At 43.1% G+C, this 21,162-nt stretch overlaps 1 protein-coding gene across 1 annotated transcript in view; it reads right to left on the reverse strand.

Moving 5' to 3' along the window:
• Nucleotides 1-10,776: 10,776 nt before the first annotated feature.
• LOC147727656 (N-acetylneuraminate-9-phosphate synthase-like) overlaps nt 10,777-21,162 on the reverse strand; it is a 208,303-nt gene continuing 197,917 nt past the window's right edge. The window contains exon 6 of the mRNA XM_086961666.1: nt 10,777-15,447. Coding sequence (XP_086817792.1) covers nt 15,238-15,447 — 210 coding nt within the window. The 3' untranslated portion in view covers nt 10,777-15,237. The remainder of the gene's footprint in view (nt 15,448-21,162) is intronic.

Below are 21,162 nucleotides of genomic sequence, written 5' to 3' on the forward strand. Positions count from 1 at the left end.
TTTCTCTATTCCATCCGAAACAGTGGAATCTTCACCACTTTCCCCACCACCTGAACAGAGCCCAATGGTCTTTAACAAGGCTGGAGTAAGTAATCTGCTTAGACGTAGATCCTTAATGCTAGCTTCAGGCCCAAATAGGAGCTCCTGATAGATGTTGCACTGGGTAACAACGACAGAGTATAAGCAGACTCCAGGAGGGATTGGGGACATTTTTCACTGAAGACCATTTTGGAATATAGGAGGCCAAACTATTCATTTTATGCTAACATTTTCAGAAATGCCAGCTGAAAAGGAAATCACACCACAGAAGCACATAGGGTGGTCAGTCCTACATCATTTAAACCATCAGCTAAACAGATAACATGAAACTGGATCTATATAACCTACAAACCTGGACATCTGGAGCCCAAGAAATAATGTGAAAAGGCTGGAGAGCAGAAGATCCAGCAGTAGCGAGAGACGAGGCACAAGAAAATCCTGTGTATTCTTTACATACATCAATCAATCAGGATTTATAAAGCACTGCTAATCACCCGCGAGGGTATCCACGCACTGAGAGTCAAGCTGCTCGGGTGGAAATAGTTGAAAAACCAGGTCTTGAGTCCCCTTCTAAATTACTCAAAAGAGAGGTCTGGAGGTGGAGCGGTTCCTGGACTTCGCGGCGAAGTAGGAGGAGCGTTCTCCACTGTTGCTTTAGCAGATGCGGGGGTGTGAGCGAGGGAGAGGGAGTCAGAGTGCAGGTGTCTGGAGGGTTTGTGGAAGCTCAGGCAGTGGTTGATGTATGCTGATACTGGACTGTGCAGGGCTTTAAAGGCGTGGGTCAGCATCTTAAAATGCCATCTCTTGTAGATGGAGAGCCAGTTTCTTTCATCAGAAACATTAGTTTCTGATCCCCGTGCATGGCTAGATTGAGTTAAGCGGAAGGGGAAGCCTGAAGGTGTGTGGACAGAGAGAGCTCATGCAAGAATGCTGGTACATATGAGCTTTGTAAATTGAACTTTTTACTTTGACTTGTTAAAGTGCCTAGGTCTTCTAAGATACAGGAAGAATTTTACAGTACTATGGAGTATGGGGACTGAATGTAGAATTATATGGTTATCATGCAGCAATTGTAAAACTAGCACTGAAAAACTGATTCTGGTATTAGAAAAGCATTAAGAAAATCTGGTCAACCAACTGCAACGCAAAGGGAGATAGAGAACCGAGTATTGTGGGGCTTTGTAGTAAATTTAGTAGCTCTACTCATGTATGACAAAATGTCCCTCCTACCTTTTCCATCTAGATAGCTCCTCCGTGATCACGAAGATCTCTGCACATCTATGCCTATATTTTTGTAATAAATGTGAGGGGGATGAAGTTAGTGGTTCAAAAATGAGGAAATCTTACTACAAAATTGGAGCTATTTTGGGTGGAGCAAGGAGAAATTAGAGGTGGGTTAAGGAGGGGTTTAGGGACAGACAAACACTGACCCACAAAGGAGTCCATTGCTATTCACATATGGGATTTCTAAAGTTAGTATAGCCAAAAAGATCCCAAAACAGTCTTAAATGAACTCCAGCTCTGACCTGGAGTAAGTTCCCTGCATTGTCCTCGATGATCCCATAGCTTTTTTCTGCTTCCAGACCCAACAGCGAAAAAAAGAAAAGGAAGATGGCAATCACACATGGGGCTTCCAAGGCCCACATTTCACATAAAGTGGGCGGTGGCAGAGCCCATAAGCTGCTGCTGATGCTCAGCCCAACACTAGCTTGCGCTACTTTTAAATTTGCAATTTGTTTTACTCTTCGCTTTTAAAACTTAATTGAAGGAACGTACTTGGAGTTCCAGAAGCCTATCAGTGGGAGTGTGGGGCTGACGGTACGCTCTGGTGGCCTGTGCTCGACTGTCACTCCTTCCCGCCCGGTCCGATGCAGCAAATAGTGCTGTTGCGTGGAGGGTGTGGTAGGGAGAGATAAGGCATGTCCGGTTGCGGTCAACGGTCTAGTGGTTGGAGCACAGGGATAAAGGGCACATCCGAGAGCGGGCGCGCGCTGGTGGGCCAAAGGCAAGCCCCTCTGCGCCCTTCCACGGCTGTACGGGGACCGGGGCCAGAGACCCTGTCCAAATTAAGGTTCGAGTTCAGTGGAAGGTGGCACAATTGTACGATCTGCGCCCGAGGATATCTAGCGCATGTAGCCACAGTATGATGGCGTGTCAGGACGCCGGATGTGATCACTGTCCATTCAGCTACAGCACGGTAGGAAAGTTAAAGCCAGGGATTACAAGGCTGTCTTGCGGCCTGCTGAATTGTAGATCTTTGCGCAAGCATAAATTGGATATTTTTGATTTGCTTGTTGACAGTAAACTTGACCTTTTGTTCCTCACGGAGACATGGTTAGACCCCGACTCCGAGACAGAAATTATCGAGGCCCTACCCTCTGGGTATATGATAGCCAGGATTGACAGGACGTCTGGCAGAGGTGGTGGGGTAGCCATTGTTTTTAAATATCCACTATGCTGCTCTCTGGAACCTATGACCATAGCCGATAGTGAGGCAGGCTCATTTATAATTAGGGTTAGCCCTCACCTTACGGTAAAAGGCCTCCTGGTGTATAGACCTCCTGGCCCACATACACGGTTTGGGTCTAGCTTATTGGAAGGAATTACGAACTCAGCCCTACGGAATGATAAATTCCTATTGTTGGGTGACCTTAATATTCATCTGGAGAATCCCCTCAATAGGGGGGCTTTAGATCTGTGTCAGGAACTCCAGCCATTGCAGTTAGGTCTGATATTCACGCCCCTACCCATCAGCATGGCCATTTACTGGATCCGGTATTCGCTAATTGGGAGGGAGTCAGAGTTACAACTCCCACCCCTATCCCCTGGTCCGATTATCTCTTTGTTCCCTTTGTGGTGAAGGACTCAGAACCTAGAGCCCCCGAACAACCGGTGTTGAACCACCCATGCCGTAAATGGGTAGACTTCTCACAGACTAAGTTCGATGAAGCCCTGGTCGGAGGAGGGTCACCGGGGGGTACTGACGCTGAAACTGCCTGCCTCAATTTATGAAGACGCATAACTGAAGCTCTAGACAGTGTGGCCCTGTTATTACGGAATAAAACTCCAAATAGAGCACAGAAATCTGCACCATGGTACAACGCTGATCTGCGCCTGGCTAAAACAGAGTGTAAACATCTTGAGAGACAATGGAGGAAAGGTTTAGTCAGGCCAAGCTGGAATACTTAGAAAAGCGCAAAAAGTACCATGGCCTTGTTAGACGGGCCAAGGCCTCGTACTATGCAGAGAGAATTGGAGCAGCAGGAAACTCCTCCAAAGAATTATTTAAGATCTAGAGTCCGTTACCCCCATGGAAGGCTCAGTGGAATCATGTGACCGTATTGCAGTTTTTTTTCGGAGAAAATGTATTCTTCCTTTCCTGGGGCTGCAAATACGGGTGCAGAGTTTGTGGAGCGGATCAGAGGAGCGGTGGAAAGCCAGAGGCTGGATAGATTCATCATTCCACCCCCGAGTCGCTCTGCAAGATCTGTCGAACTATTAAGTCCGGTTCACCTAGAGATCCTGCCTCACCCAAACTGCTCGGTGAGAGTATTGCTACTCTTGTGCCTTATATCAGGCATCTTCTAGATGTATCATTTAGCATGCAAATGGTGACTGCTAGCTGGAAAAAGGCTGTCGTTCTTCCACTTCAGAAGAAACCCAATATCAGCGCTGACAATTGGAAAATCTTCGCCCAATCTCGCTGCTACCGTATTTAGAAAGTGGCGGAGAAGGTAGTAAATTTACAGCTCATGGCATATGTGGAAGATGCTGATCTCCTGCACCCCACTCAATTTGGATTTCGGTCACTTGACTTTACGGAGTCAGCGCTACTAATGGCCACGAAGGCCATTAGACAGGGAGCAGATTAGGGGCATGCTATGGCTCTCATTCTTCTGGACCTGAGTGCCGCTTTTGACACTGTGGCTCATTACACCTTGCTACAGTGTCTGAATGAGGGCGGTGTCTCAGGTTCGGCTCTAAAGTGGATACAATCATTCGTGAGGGAGCGCAGCTTTCAGGTCAGACAGGGCGCCCACTACTCCAAAGCTATTAAATTGGATCAGGGAGTGCCTCAGGGCTCTGGCCTGAGCCCCACCCTATTTAATCTATATGTATCTCCAGTGGCGAAAATAGTGGAGGGCTTTGGTATTAGGATTGTGCCATATGCCGATGACACACAACTGGTAATCTCGCTATCACAGGCACCGGATCTGGTGGCTTCTAATTTCAGGGAATGCATGCAGGAGCTTGCCTCTTGGATGTCAAACAACTGCCTGAAATTAAATGGAAGCAAGACAGAGGTGCTTGTGGTAGGGGGAGGTCCGTCAGTGTGGTCATCAGCATGGTGGCCGTCTTGCTTAGGTCCAACCCCGATACCGTGCTTCCAGGCGAAGAACCTGGGTGTGTGGGTGGACTCTGATCTCACATTTGAACCTCATATCAGACGTGTAGTGGGGACCTGTTTTGGGGTCCTGAAGGGCCTACGCAAAACTATGGACCTCCTCCCTATAGAGGCCTCGAAGACGCTAGTGCATGCACTTGTTACCTCACGTTTAGATTATGGTAACATATTATATTTGGGTGCCACTGTTAAAAGTCTACACCGACTTCAGGTTATGCAAAATGAGGCGGCACGGCTGGTCCTCATGCAAGCGAGAAGGACTGCCTCAAAAAAGGCCTTGGACACTCTCCACTGGCTTCTGGCCAGGAAGAGAATTATGTTCAAGACCCTCTGTACCTGCCACCGCATTACCCAGGGCATCAGTCCTATGTATTTGCAGAGTCTTATTACCCTCTACAGGCCCGCACTGTCCCTTAGATGAAGTGGGACTGGCTTGTTGCTTGTCCCAAAAGTCAAGAGGGCCAGGATGGGTGGTCGATCTTTCCGGCTCTTGGCGGCCAAGAGCTGGAACAAACTCCCTCCGGAGCTTCGGCTGGAACCCTCTGAGATTAGGTTCAGAAGAGAGCTTAAAACATACTTGTTTCTTCATTAATAGACCTGCGTGTCACTGGTCAGGGCTTGGGGATTGGTTTCTCCCACTTACTCCAGCGCGGGGACACGCCATTTGGCGTAACCAGGCGCTTTATAAATCTCTTTATTATTATTATTATTATTATCACAATAGAACGGACATACCAGCAAATGGTGGCCCATAGATGCCCAGAAGAATTTCTTTTTTTAAAGACAAAAAGAGAAATATTTCGGACCCAACCACTAGATGGCACAATATTGTAGAGTATTTGAATTCACAAAACATTTTGCACGACTAGTACTCTAGAACCAACGAATCATCCACAAGAGGGTAAACTCGATCTCCTGGTGGCAGAGGTGATCCTCCACCATGACAAGATATTTTGCAAGCACTCTCAGTGCAGAATATATGCCAAAAGGGAAGGTTCTACTGAGAATGTTTTGCACCTACAACAAACTGCAGGTACTGGAAATAACTGGGCAGTATCAGGATATGAAAGTCACCTTCCTTAATGGTGAAGGACACTAGGAAATAATCTTTTTGCAGGATATCTTTCTGTAATGCCATCATCTTGAAATTGATTGTTTGAAGGGGAGTATTCATCAAGCGTAGATTCAAGATGGGTAGTGAGGTGGTGGGCTCCTGAACTATTGTATCCCAGGTGTTCATTACCTGTTGTACCAATGTGGTCTGTAATTCTAATTGGCACAGACCCATCTCATTAACCTCCCTTAGGTTGTCAAACATCCTCAATGTTCCTTCCACAAACATATCATCCCAGACCCATGCATCTCCTCCTGACCACAGGTTTATGTATTGAGAAAGCGTCAGATGTGTACAGCCTGGTGTCATAGTGGCAGTTCTAGGGCACATGGTGCTGGACCAGACCTCACATGTCACATATGTCTTCCAGCACCACGGTGCCACATTCAAAAGTGAACATTCTTTGGCCTGCGCCCCCTTTTCCCGGTGAATATTTTAATACTGGAATCCCCTCAAGGTGTCTAATAACATTGTGTGCTTTGGGGTCTAAAGGGCATTCCGATCCAACACACTAGCCACTGCAATTTTGCTGCCACATACTATAATTCTTAATAGGGGTCACCCAACCTTCTCTCCGCTAATGAGGCATATGCCTCCACAATTGCTACCATCCCTTTACTCTTCCCAGATCACAGAGGTAAGTAGAGATTGCAAGCTGCATAAGAAAGCCTTATTGAGTAATACTAGTAGGGCTGCGAAAAAAAATACAGGACATCTGGAAAATATCAACATCTTTGAAAACTACCATTTGGTGCATCGGTGATAGCAGTAATGCATTCCAGAACGGTATTGACTATCAAATCGACACAATCGCCATTCCCAGGTTTCTGTCAAATCTTTCGCTCTCTGATTAACATTCACACTTCGTATCTGATGATACCTAATGCCAAGCCTAACACTGCAATGTGTGTGGCTGAATTTGCTCACTTTCTAGCCTTCTTGTCAGTGGGAATAAACAAGATTAATTCCAGTTAATTTTCAGTCCAGATACTTTGCCGAAGTTATTTAGCAGGGCCACTAGGCAAGCAAAGGCGTCGTTAGGTCATCACAAGGTGGTATATCAGCTTCACCCGCATATAGGAAGACTACATTCCAATTATCTCGACCTGCAACCCTCGCTATGGGGCCAGGAGCCTAATATACATTAGAGTGGTTCCATATGCAATGCAAAAATAACAGGTTAAAAAGGGCAGTCCGCCGGTGCCTATAGATATCTGCACTACTTGTAAAATCATTTAAATGGCACTAGTTGTGTGTAATTGCACCCATAGCAGGAATTCAGGCCATCTGCCCAACCAACGTAATATCTCCACCAAATATGGCCCACCAAGTGTATCGAAAGCCTTTTTGATATTCAGTCCTCGGCTCTCCAATGGCCTGCCCAGTCTAAAACCGTGAATAGAGGTCGCAGATTGAGAGACGTAAATTAATCCACTTTGATCACAGTGTACTATGCCTTGGGCTACTGGTACCAACTGGTTGTCCAGTACCTTCCTAAGAAATGTACAGTTAAATTTAATTTCTTATTGCTTTTAACTGTTTTTTAGCATGCCCATTTTTAATAATCCTTGTATGCATTCAATATTACTATTAATGTCTAATGTCTTGACTCTGCTTTTATGATTTTAACAATCGAATAAAGCTTTAAAAAAAAAATAATTAATAGTGAAGGTGCGCAATAAGAGCTCACAAGTAGGGAATCTCTAATAGCCTTTGGACGGACGAGTCACCTGTCGCTCATAGAAGTCGGTAGATGGCCTAATGCTTTGGACATCTCAAAAACATAAATAAATAAATGTAGGAGATGAGGTGCTAAATTTGTTGCATAAATTGAATAAAATGCCATTGGGATACCATCTGGTGAGAAATCCTACTGTTATAGCCTGTGTCGGTTTCTTTTCAGAAATTCATTTTAGTGCCGATTTGCCTTTCAGAGCCAAAACTTACTTGATTTCAAAGCCACATCTGACAAGTACTTGCTTTAATCATTTGCTTTTGAAGCAGATCCTCCTTCAGCATCAAAGAGCTTCTTCCAGGACTGAACTTCATTGGATTTCAAGGCAGACTATTGAGAAGCTTCACATCCACGAAGTCAAGATTTGGAGTGACTCTGATCAGCAAATTTTGAGTGCAACGTGTGGTTGAAATGTCCATCTTGAGCAGGCAGCATCTATTTTGAAATCTAAAGAGATTTTGTCCCTGTGCATTTTTGTTTCTGCATTGCTAGAAATTCCTTTCAAGGACCCTTGATCATCTGGGAAGTGTGCTTCTTCCAGGTTCACTCCCCGCAAAGGACTACAGAAGTCCTCTTAGGCATCACTGTCCTCATACCCCTCTGAAGTCTTTATTTGCCTCCTTCTACTCTACCTACAATGATGATTGGCGAGAGTCCATTTAAACTTGACATACTGACACCCCAAACTACTTTATCGTGATCTCAGGGAAGGAACAGGTTACACACCAGACCACATTTTGCCAGTGTTGTACAACTTTGAGGACGAAATGAAAAGGGCACATTTTCCAGCCCCTATCCCCTCTGTGAGGAATGCTCGTACAACCAGAAATAGGATTATGATGCAAGTTGGATGTGATGTTTGTTGATGCGCTGATTTAATGCATCTTGAAAATGAGGCGAAGTCCAAGGCATTGTAGAGATTGTGTTTTCATTGGTATCATCAGTAATGTTGCTACAGATGAAATGCCAATTTTCTGGTTGCAACACAACTTTGAAGACGGAGTACCAAACTTTAATTCAAAAACTGATGGCAGAAAAAACAATCTAACAGACTAAACATGCGGATGTATTGTGGATTCAGACAAGTTATTATCTAAACTTTGACATACCTTTACACTTTTTAGATTTCTCTGTACAGGCAGCTTGATAGCTAAAGATATAGATGTAAATGTAATCTATTGTATATGGCACACCGGAATAAGTAAGGCATCTGTTTACTTTTACTTAAACCTAAGTTGCCTACTCAGAATGTGCATCATAGCAGTTAATGTCTTCTTTTGAGCCTAAGATTTAAGAAACAGACAGCGCCGTCACTCCTATACTAAGAATGGTATTACAGTTATTTTCACAGACGCACACGGTCTCAGAAATCCTTCTATGTCTACCTGAACATGGCTATCTCCTAGGGTGCCACATACATAAATTGTTTGCCTGTCTCATAAATAGAAAGGAGAACAGCTGGAATTGATAGGAATCCTTTGGTTCGATTTCCCTTACCCCACCATGGATAGCTCAAACGTCACACACAGCCATTATTGACCACAGGCTGGATCACAGCCACTCGATGGATATTGTTCTACTGGTGAGATATAGAAAAGAGAGAGTCTCATTTTTCTTGGGCTTCCTTTCACTTCTTTCTTCTCCTAACCCATTCTCTCCTTCTATTCGCCCAACATAATTAATTTCCTAATACAGAATTACTCTACCACCACCACTACAACTCCTAAGTGTGTCGGATACCAGCTATGGTCATTTCCCATTTCTCTCCAGCATGGACGCAATTGAGCGTCTACTCTGGCTAACTGAATCCAGTGCATGTGTGAGGGATGTCTTCTGTTACTTTTGGGAGGATTCTAAAGAGCATTTACAATGGTTTTATTTCTCTGTGAGGTACCTCTCCGATACTCCTTGGGGGACTCTATACCAGACTCACCCCTGGATATGTATCCTGATTGGCCCTACCTCACGCTTGGATGGACTTACCCTGTCAAGCATATGCTGTTACCTGAAGAGGATAAAAACCTGAATCTGACCTAAATGGGCTGGGCATTAGACCATATCTTGTTTTGAAATGTCTTACCACATTTGTTTCCTTTCACCGCAGGTTTTTTTCTTCTTTTTGCGTGCCTGCATCCTTGATTGTCACCATGGGCTCTGGTTGTCTGGAATTAGAACACACATGTAGGTTGCAGCTTCGCCACCTCTGTGTGGCCTATCTTCACCATCCACACCTAGTTCTTGTTTGTGGGTGGACTTTTCAGCTTATTTACCATCTATGTTTGTACCTGGTAGATGAACTATGTCCCTCCCAGGGGACTCAAACCACCTTACCCATAGCTGTATTCCTCCTGAGCAGGCCATGGTTACTGCTCCATCACTCACTGGTGGGCTATATAGATCCCCGCCGAGTCTGCCTCTATCCAGTGTGTGTTCTTGGGCTGCTCCCCTGTTGCCCATGGGTTGACGATTGGCTGCCTGTATCCTACGCATGACTGGGGATTACTCTGTGCCACTTGTGGGTGGACTCCAAAGAACTTTTTCCACGGTTGTATGTAATTTAGTGCAGGCCTATGGATTGCTCCGCTGCCAAACGTAGCCAAGGAACAGAATTCATAACCATCTATAGGATTTTAGGCAAGTCTACCTGCACAGCAATTTCTTACTCTACTTCATTTTTTTTAGTGCAATAAGTGTAGTGATACCAGGAGTACATTCCACTACTCATCACGTTTGATACCAAGACACTTTCATAGCCCACACTTTTTCAAGTAGACATTAAAAAGACGTAAAGCACATGACTTCTATCCCTCACACGCCTTTCCTCCACTACATGCTTAGGTCCAGTAACTTATGTTAGGATAAGTGCACCCCTCTAGTAAATGATAAACAACACCAAAACACTTCCCACATAAGCCATCCTGCTATTCAATGCCCATTCATGAAAGGTTTCCTATATGCTGTAGGACAATGTGCTTCTGTGCCTCGTCAGGGATATAAAGAGCTATATTAACATGAAGGTAATTGCAACTCAGTTCTTGTCCAATAAAGTCGAATCAGGGCAGAAAAATACATGCACCCAAAAGGAGATTTCATGAATAAGAAAGAGAAATTTGGAACCTTAAAGAAAAGGGTGATTTTACCATAAAATTAAATTAATAAAGTGACCTCCATTCTGGCATCAAGTCTCCAAGCTGGGTGATCTTCTGTATCCATGGAGTGATGTGAACTTACCTCAGTTGTGCATGACACCGTCATGTTCTCTAGTGCGCAAGAGTCCAGTGCAAAACAACTTTAGTAAGATTTTTGTAATGTTAACATCTTTTGCCTTTTCTCCGGAGGTTACAATGGAGCAATAAAACTGGTTTGCAGAGGACTGGCACCACTGTTTTCTCAAGGGCATGTAAGTAATATTAGAAATAAACATTTGTACAATTTTAAGATTTAATTTGCGTCACAAAGTCATCACATAACCAAACGCATATATTCAAGTTTTGAACAAACATTTTATTATCACATGTGTAGAAAAATCACAATTTTGCTGAGATAAACAACATGAATGATCCGTTCAGACTCGGTTTTACTGGACTCGAGCACTAATCTCTTCTACAAATCATTTAATTGTACACGGCATAGGTTCACTGGAGAGATTTAAAATAGGGCCTTTCTATCTATCTATCTATATTAGTGCAGATGCTTCTTTTCAGTGTTAGTGCGGCGAAATAAATGAATGAAAGAATGACACAAGAGCTGCATTAAAGGTTTTTGTCCAAGTACACGAACTGAAATGTGTGACATTGTGTATTTTTATCTTTCCTGTCCAAACAAACCATTTACATATAGCGTCTCATATGCGTTTTTTAAATTCGATGCTATATTTGCAAACACGTTTCCATAGTTACCAAACTAACAATGTCTTTTTATGTCAAGTGATGGCTTCTTAACACCAACACTGAAAGTATTCATCAAAAAGGAAGGTTAACAGATTATCAACTCCTCCAAAGGATATTTCTTTGAAGATGTAGGCTTCAGCAACCATACTATGGTGACATGGCGAGGCACAATGCAAACATTGATTTTCCATGCCTTTTTCCCCACGCTGATTCAGATGAAGTCACAAAAATGTAATCCACACGAATGTGTTAATTTTTTGGACCAGGGTGCTATGCAGTTACCAGCACATGAAACTGTTGTCAAGTGCAGGCGCAGAAAATGTAGTGACAGGAAACACGGTGTGTCACAAGTCTGCCCAGGCGTACACTGATCAGATGCTCTAGATACTGCAAACAGTACACAAAATCACTCGGGCACAGAATAATCATGGTAGAGTGAGGGCGTAGAAAGATTGCTACCCTTCTGTAACTTGGCGGCAACACTGAATGGTCACAACATGTTCTAAATCTTAAAAAACAAAAATTAGAAGCATCCATGCTGCCGCCACACTTAAGCTAAATCTCAAAAAGATGCATATGGCACTAACGTAGGCTTGTCATTTCCGTGACACTACCAACAGGGTTCTTGACAAGAGACATTGTGTTCACTAACCCTAGTCTCCATCCCATACATTTTCAGAATATAAAACAGTAAGTGATGTGAGGGGGAAATTCCCTACTGCATCTATGTTCTTGGCAATAGACATTCACATTTTGTTTTGCTTTCAATTCCTTGTACTTGGCATCTAAGAAAGGAAGAGGACATTGGAAAAGAAAGTGACATATGTCCCCTAATCGAAACACACCACACATCATAATGTCTTCTAGGTGGGATAAGCCCATCTGTACTTTACTCCAAGCAGCGATGGCAAATTTATGCCGCTAACGAGAAGCAATGTATATAGACACAAATATAAATATATGTATACCCATTTTTTGTAACATTTCAATAAGACACGGAATGACTGTATAAAAGTTTTAAAGGCAATACAGGCTCCTTACATAACCACCAGTATATTTACAGCATGCATACTTTTTAAAATCAAGCCATTTTTGTGCATTCCAATTTAAATGCAACGAGCAGTTGCATGGAATGGAAGGTGATATCGCAGTGGTAATTTGCCTCAAGTGCTACGTAGGGGATCAAGTGAGAATTTGACAATCTGGCAAGCGGTGCCACATTAAAAACGAGTGAATGGAAAGACTTCCATCTGTCCACAGAAAGGGAGTCGAACTTGTAGCGCTTTGAGTGTATCTCAATACAGCAATCAAGCGATGATCACAGGAAAAGGCAATATGGGGGTTGCAGAGGAAGACACAAGTGCAATTTTCATGCCAGTACAAATTGTCCCATCTGCCGAGTCCGCCAATCAAATTGCTATAATGGTGCCATTTGCGATGGAATTCCTTTTTCAGACATATGGATAGCAAATGGAATGAAACTGCCTTACACCACCTCACATTTGGCAAGGAACTGCCACTAAGCAATTTATTTACTCTAGCAAGCTAGAGCTGAAATTATCATGGATGGACAATAACTAATCTTTTATACAGAGCTAATTACCGAAGTGTGATCGCCTGGTAGGAGATATTATTACACCATTCAATTATCCTGATTGTACAAACCACCAAGAAGTCCAATCGCTCATTCCGCCATACTTCTGTGAGATTATACAGATTCTCCAAAATGCACTTTGGCAGAGGTAGATTTATTATAATGAGAGGTTGACAGCAGCTTGACTACTTGCCACTAAAGAATGGGTTTTAGCGATAGAGATAAGGTGTGCACGGCGAAAGAGTCTTTTGTTTGTACACACCAGTAATCTATTGAAAAATTAATGGATAACTAATCATCTCAGAAGTTATTTTGGGACGCAGCAACTTCCGCCTCAATCTACAACAACTGAAATGCTAATGGAGTGATTAGGCACAATTAGGCCATTCATCATACAGTTATGTTTTACTTTCCTGACTTTGTGACAGGTTTTAATATATACCCTAGTCTCCCGCTCATAAATATATATCAGTTAGCATCTACCCTGCAGTTTCCGGTACCCTTTAGAGAACATGGAGCTTTATTGTAAACTTTATTGATTACATCCCTTCCAAATTCAAAGGGCTTTGGTTATGGTTGCAGACAGCAATCAGTTACGCAGCACAAGTGGGATGGCACTATCACATGAATTTCAATTATACAAGTACACATTGAATTCAATTAAAAAAATATTCAAAAATATTAAATCCCAAGTGCTTCAATACATTTCTTGCACCCCCCCCCCCCCCCCCAAAAAAAAGCCCGCTTTACAATTCAATAAGAAGTATCGAAGACTGGAGATGCATATATGCTGTAAATGGGTATAACCACTTCATTGCTTGCCTGTTAAAATATGCACACTTGCAAGGAAATTTGGAACTTTGTTTGGATTCCTGACCTGTAAACACATGTGAAATTAAAAACTTGAATCCAGTACCATTTTCTTGACAGGTAGAAATAGGAGTCATGATTTGGTTAGAACAGTTAGAACCCCCAGTTAACCCCTTAAGCGCTGCCATCGGCCAATTGCCGAAGGCAACGCTACCTCCCCAGTGCTGACGTCGGCCATTGGCCGACGGCATTCCACCCACGCACGGAAACGCCCGCACCGCGGCGGAATTACCGCCGCGGTTAACGGGTTAACTTGATTGGAACAGACTTAAGACTATATTAAGATTTCCAGGAATGTTACTAGGCGACGCTGTACTTGTGGCGTTATCTTTTGGGAAAGGTTTTCTTGTGGTTATCTCCAAACAAAGTACCCCCAGCTCAGAAACGCCCCATTCAATTAAAGGTTTTACCTAAAATGTCATGAAATAGTATTCTATGTTGCATTCTTTTTATAGTGTCAATTTGGAAATTTGAAGAAAGAGGGTACAATAAAAGGTGTATCCAGAAATCAAGTGCTGTTTGCTCACATGGTACTTATAGTGCAGTTTTCCAAAGGCACCTGGATGAGGAACGGACAACTTCATGTTGCTCACATCACCAGGCGCGACTGATGATTTTGATTTATTAGTCAGAAATATGCAACCAAGCAAGTAGTTGGAATGGTGGCTTCCCTGAACAGGAAAATGAACTGAAGATTTGTAGCATCAAGCATCAATAGCAGGATGTACTGGTAAACCAAGCAGTTGGAAAAATAATCACTTTATGAAATGGTTTTAATCAGGACAAAGGTAAATTTCATGCTTTGGCACTACAGCCGAACTACATGGCATGCTTACTTCCATCAGAAAAAGAGGTTCCAAAAGGATTTCTTAAGATTAAACTGAGGAGCGCTTCTAGATCAGTTTCTCCCACTAAGCCATGGTGGCCTGCATTAGAGTGTACTATCACGAAGATGACTAATTCAGTGGGCTTGAAATTAAACCGTTTACAACACCTAGAAACAATAGCTAGAATCCTAAATATACAGCCAATACGATATCAAAAATTGGGATGCAGCACAAAAAGAAAAATGTAAATATACTCTAGCGAAACAATCCTTTGTAGTAACTTGCATGACAAAGTTCCTGGAAGAAAGAATCACCTGAACATCCAATAAGCTGACCACTCACAAAAGTAAAACTTCAGAAGAAATTACAGTTGAACCCATACAGAATAATGTGCTTAGTGATAATTTTTGGAGTTTCGCTCCAGAGAAGCAAGCAAACTGGTTTTGAGGCACCAAGCGAGAAGGTGCATCACAACGTATCCATCAGCTGCTTCCACCAACACCTGCATATATTTTTCAAAAATGCAGTTCTGCAGACTTTGGCATGTCCGCTAATTACGTTTCTGCATTCCGTGACGAAAAACTGGGAAGCAAGACTACTTCCTTTCTGCTAAAAGACTGCCATCTTAAATTGAGACAGCCAAGCCCTTCCAACAAACCCACACCTGTGCAACATCAGACGTACATACAGCACGTTTCAATACCGTACCGTACAGTACACCGGAGAAACATTTCAAAATGCATGCAGCCATGCTTCAATTTCTTTAACACTTTGTCTTTGTATTGTAGCTTTCTATCGCCTCCTCTGTGACCGTTTCATCCTCCGCAATCTCTCGTTTCACCATCTTGCCCTCCAAGTTAAAGATCTCTTCTGGTGGAAACCCATGTGGTTCGGCCACCTTGACAGTCAGCATCTTCAGAGTCAGCACTGTGCCCGCAGGGATGGGAACCTTAGCTACCACAGACTTGCCCAACTACAGGTATTGGAGAAAAAAAAAAGAAGATTCATCCAGCAGCAGAATACCATTAATTGCAGGTTACAATATACATAAACCAGATTATGGAAAACGAAAACTCAACTATGCTTGTGAGATTAACTCAATTTAACCATGCGGAATCCTTCTCAAATTAAAATCGAAAGCAGTACAAAAGTTCATAACTCACGCTATCTAGTCGCCAGAAAAGGGCTAATGTTATATGTTGGAAAAAAAAACATTTCACAATGCTACGGGGCTCCTAAAGAGACAATGCAGCGTGGAGAAAAATTGTGTGTTTAGCCAGTCCTGCATCACTCACCATCAGCGATTGACATTCTAGAATGTTGTTGGTTTGTATGATCATGTCGACTTGAGCTCTGAAATGTACTATAAAATCGCTCACTGGATGGCCCCTTTTAGATGCCCCTTCAGAATAGTTGTATGTGCAAGAGGATTCTAATTCGGCAACAAATATACTACCCACATCATAATATAAGGCACACCTGTTTCTAGACCATTTCCTAACGCCCCCCCCCCCCCCCCCCCCGCCACCATTTTTGGACTGAGATGTTTATATCAATCGGTCGGCATTTCCTGGTTGGGGAGGTTAGGTCTTTGGAGGGAATATCATCCATATATGAATTCAAATAAAAAAAACGTTCACGGAGTCACACTCAAAATTACTCAATCTAACGGAATGGTATGCCATTTTAACTGAAAATCTGCTTAATGTATATCTAAACCACGTCTTTTTAAATGAGCAGTTTTACCTTGGAAGTGAATTTTTCGAGGAAATTGAACAGCAAATTACAGGATTTGCGAGTGATCATTAATAATGCATTGGTGAAGGGGGAAAAACACAGAAGATCCTCAGTGGCTTGCATAAATACTACATGGTCATTTAGCTTCAGAGATGCTATCATGTGACTAAGAGATAGGAAATGGCCACTAATTTTAAGGTTCCATATGGGGAAATTCAGACTCCAATCTGCCACCGAGGTGACAATTCTATTTTCAATTGTAATGGCACACATTTTACTGCAGAGATCTACAGAGATATACTGGTGTAAAGAAAATATTTTGGCCTACACACGCCATTCAAGATATAGGTCAACTTTCTCAGAGGTCAATCTGCCCAAAAAAAAGTATATTTTCGGAGGGAAAGCAAACCATATTTTTGCACTGAAAAGCATGTTTGACTGAAATGCCACAGTAGGGTGCGAAAGGAGAAAAACCTTTATCACACCTCACCATGTTTTCAGGAAAAGTTTAGGGTTACGGTAAATAAGATTCTGAAACAAGGGCCCATACTACTGTAAACCAGGCGAATAAACATTTTGGGTAATTTTAAGGATTATCTTCAGAGGAAGCGGAAGAGTGGGTAGCTGGTATAAAAGAAGGGATAAACTAGATGAGTGACTTTGGTTGTTATGCCAAGGAAAACTGGATCAGCATGTATGCAGACCTCTGGCATTCAACTACTACCTTTGAGATGACTGCCATGAAGGTATGAACATTGTTGACCAAAGGAAAAGTTATTTACCAGAAATCCCAACTCCTCTTTCAGGGGAATCGTCATCAAAGTCATAAGCACTGAATTGCCCCGGCCACGCACTTGACCCCCAGACTCTATAACTAAATATATATGCTTTTCAATTTAAAAAAAAGTGCACCACACCAGAGACAACAAACTGCCTCTGCTTCGAATAATCAAACTAAGAATAGCCTAATTTAATTTTTTGTTTCAAGAGCCAATTAATCACTTGATTTTTTAAGGGCAATGTGAACAGATAGGCTGTCATAGAAATTAGAGTAAAAATAGGCAGTGTGCATTGGCACAGTGCCCGTTTCAGGGGCAGTTAAGTTCGTTATTACAGAATCAAGAGAACCATTGGTGCAAGAGGAAAAAAAAAATCCGCTTTCTTGTCCGGGTGTTGGAATTGTTGCTCAACGATTCTGAGGAGGGCTCCTCTGACAGAACTAAATTACGAGTACATTTACCTTCTCTATCCTCATCAATAGTCAAAAGCATTGAATCAAATAGCAACAACATCCCACTAGAAAGGCGGTTAAGAAAGAAAAAAAGCATCAACTGTCACGAAAATAGATTTGTCAAAGAGCCCTGACCTACTTGGGCATCTGCCCTGCAATCCAAATCTACACAGTAGTGTCTCGTAAATGTATGTACAGACCTCCAGGTAGCAGCTTTACTTTTTTGTGAAATATGGGTATTTCATACTAGAGCAGGTGTAGCAGCTTTTATCCTTATATGTATCTTAGGTCGTCCAAGAAGAGATTAGCAACTTTTAAGGTAGTAAAATACAATTTACTATCCATCTTGAAATGGACTGCTTTATTGTAAGAAGAAAAATATTACTAACCCAGTAAGCATTTGTTGGTGGAATATAGTGCTGTAGGTTTACATGCTGGACAGGTTTGTGCCATTTAGTGTTGGCGATGGATGTGTGCAAAAAAAAATGTTTCTTCTAAGAACTCCATCGGGTTATGAGATACTGGGCCATATGTATCAAACTTTGATTTTGCGATACTCAAATTGCGATTTTTTGCGAATCGCTATTTGAGAATCACAAAACGCTATGTATGCTGGATTTTCAAATAATTTTGCGAATCTTACATATTCCTTAATTGCAAAGTTCAAATTGCGATTCACAATTAAGGAATACCTCCCCATTCATTGCTATGGGCCTGCAGGCCCATAGGAATGAATGGGAAGACATTCTCAATTTGCGATTCTCAATTTGAGAATTGCAAATTGAGAATGCAATTTCAAGGATGCCAGGGTGTTAAAAAGGACAACCTGTTGCACCCCTGAAATGTGCATGTGTGCACATGTGGCAAACATAGATGCCCTAAGGGCATCTTTGAAAAATGCAGATTCAGATGAAAATTCTGAGAAATCGCAAATTACCACCAACTTGAAGTTCTGCGAATTTTGGCGTTTGCGATTGCAATTTGGAATAATAAATATGGCGTCCTGTGACTTCTCCTATTGCTGGTGATGCGCAAGGTCACCAACTCAGTCATTAGATTATTTTCGCAGAAAGGCAGGTGAGGATGCAATGTGAAGCGCAGCAAAGTATAGAGAAACGACTATACAAAAAAAAGAGTAAAGTGAGATGAAAGGATCACTGCAACAACCACAGGCATCCGGGCACTACATGCCACAAACAGATGCTTACTGAGTAAGCAACATTTTCTAATCAAGGCCTGGCCAACAATGGCTTGTTGGCAGGCTAGCACATCCGCACAGTAATGTTTTGTAAAATATGTGGTGTGGTCCTGGTAGCTGCTTTGCAGATGTCAGCTACTGGAACAATCCACAGTAAGGCCATATAGGCTCATTTTTTCCAAGTGGACTGGGCTCTAAGAGGAATGGGCAAGGTTCCCTTATCTTTAGCATATTATGTCCGGATGCACTTTACAATCGATTTTGTAATGCCTGATTTGGGGGGTTTGGACAAAGCAACAAAGAGCTGTTTTTGTCTTCCTAAATGGTTTAGACCTGCCAATGTAGTACACGAGGGCTTGCTTAGCATCCAAAGTATGGACAGCCGATTCCACAACAGAGTCAGGTTGTGGGAAAAAGACAGGGAGTTCAATGGCTTTAATTAAGGTGGAACTGAGGCCATTTTACGGCGGAATTTGGGTTTGGTGCAGAGGACAACCATATCCCTGTGTATCTGGAAGAAAGGTTCTTCCAGGGTTAGTACCTGAAGCTCACGGGTAAACCTGAGTGAAGTGATGACAACCAGAAATGTCATCTTCCAAGAGAGAAACTGGAGGAAGCAGGAGTGTAGGGATTCGAATGGAGGACCCATGAGTTGTCAGTACAATGTTGAGGTTCCATGTCAGGACTGGTGGGACCCAAAACAGAATGACTCTTTGGGCCCTCCATAAAAGCTTAAATGACTTGAATTCTGAAGAGGGAGCTATGTTGTCTGTTCAAAAGCTAGGCAGCTACAGCAGTTAGGCGTATGGAAGCGAAAGCCAAACCGCAAGGCTGCAAGTTAAGTAGATACCAGACAATATCCTGCATATCGGCTGCTAAAGGTTCAATGTGTTTTGAGTGACATTAGTGCACAGACAGCTTCTACTTGGCAGCAAAACGGGCACGGGGAGTAGGCCTGCACGCTTCCTTGAGCATACTCATGCATTCCAGTAGAAGACTAAGGTACCTGAATTCCATGACTTTAGGAACCAGTTTGCAAGATTGAGAGACCAGGGGTCTGGGTGCTGGATTTCTCCATTGTTCTGCATGAGAATGTGAGCCTGTTGGGGAGCCTCTCGTACGTAACCACTAAGAGTTCAAGCAGAGTGGTGAACTAGGGTTGGTGGGCCCAGATGTGAGCCTGCAGGATACGGGTAAGAGACATCTGACGAAGCCTCTGAACCACAAACGGAAGTAGTGGGAGAAAAGGAAAAGCACAAATATATCCATGTTTAACTCATCCATAGTGGATTGCCCCTGGAATGTGGAAACCTGGAGGAGAAGCTTTGGCATTTGATGTTTTCTGCCATGGCAAAGAGGTCGATCTCTGGGAACCCCCAACGGTGGAAGTAGTGAAGGAGGACTTGCGGGAGGAGTTCCCACTTGCAGACTTGTTGCCTCATTTTGCTGAGAAGGTTGGCAAAGTCATTGCCCATTCCTGAAAGGTTCTCTGCTACCAGATGGATCTTGGACAGAGAGCCCACTTCATAATGCTCTGGACTACGTGAGAGAGATGGGGAGATTGGTTAACGCCTTGCTTCTGAAGATAATACATGTCTGTTATATTGCCTGTCTTGATGAGGACTACCTTGCCAGTCAAGTAAGGAAAAAATGCCTTCAATGCAAGGTGAACAGCTAGCAGTTCCAGGTAGGTGATGTGGAGACCCAGGTGACTGGGTTCCCACACTGGCCTTGGACAGTCAGGTCCTGCAAGCGCAGACCCAATCAGTGCACACCCCATCCCGTGAGGGAGGTGTCCATTGTAATAGTCCTCTACAGAACTGGGTCAAGTAGAGGTCAACACTGCAACAAGTTATTGGTGTTTCAGGCACTGCAGAGAGCGACAAGTACAGCAACCGATCAACATTAGATTGTCCTAATGACCCTCCATTTGAGACCACTGGTGTGCCAAGCACTCCTGCAAAATGGGCATGTGTAACCTGGCATGGAAAAAGAAACCATGGCAATGCAGGAGACCATCATGCTGAGGAGCGCATGACTGTCCTGACCGTGACTTGGTGGTCTTGTTGAAAATAAGGGAATAGTGCCTGGAAGGACTGCTTCCTGGCAGCGTTTGGATAGGCTAAACTATCTTCTGAGTTGAATATTGTTCCCAGGTAGAGCAGTATGCAGTATCTGGATTGGTTGAGGGTGGGATTTTCTAGCATTGATAGGAAACACTAACTTGTGAAGGAGGTTTATCGTGATTGGTGTGTGTTTGCCACAATTCTGATGGGTGGCACTCTTGATGAAACAGTTGTCCAGACAGGGGAAGACATGGACGCCCTTTCTACACAGAAGAGCGTCCACCACCGCGAAGCACTTGGTGAACACTCTGGGTGCAGTGGTGACCCAGAAGGGGAGCACCTTAAACTGGTAATACTTTCCACTGACTACAAACCCGAGGTATCAGGTATGTGCCGGGTGGATTGGTATGTGGACAGTAGAAGGATGACATCCTACGATTAACCATGTAGAAGTGC

Source organism: Lissotriton vulgaris, chromosome 3_1 (genome assembly GCF_964263255.1).
Source record: "Lissotriton vulgaris chromosome 3_1, aLisVul1.2, whole genome shotgun sequence".
NCBI classification, from domain to species: Eukaryota; Metazoa; Chordata; class Amphibia; order Caudata; family Salamandridae; genus Lissotriton; species Lissotriton vulgaris.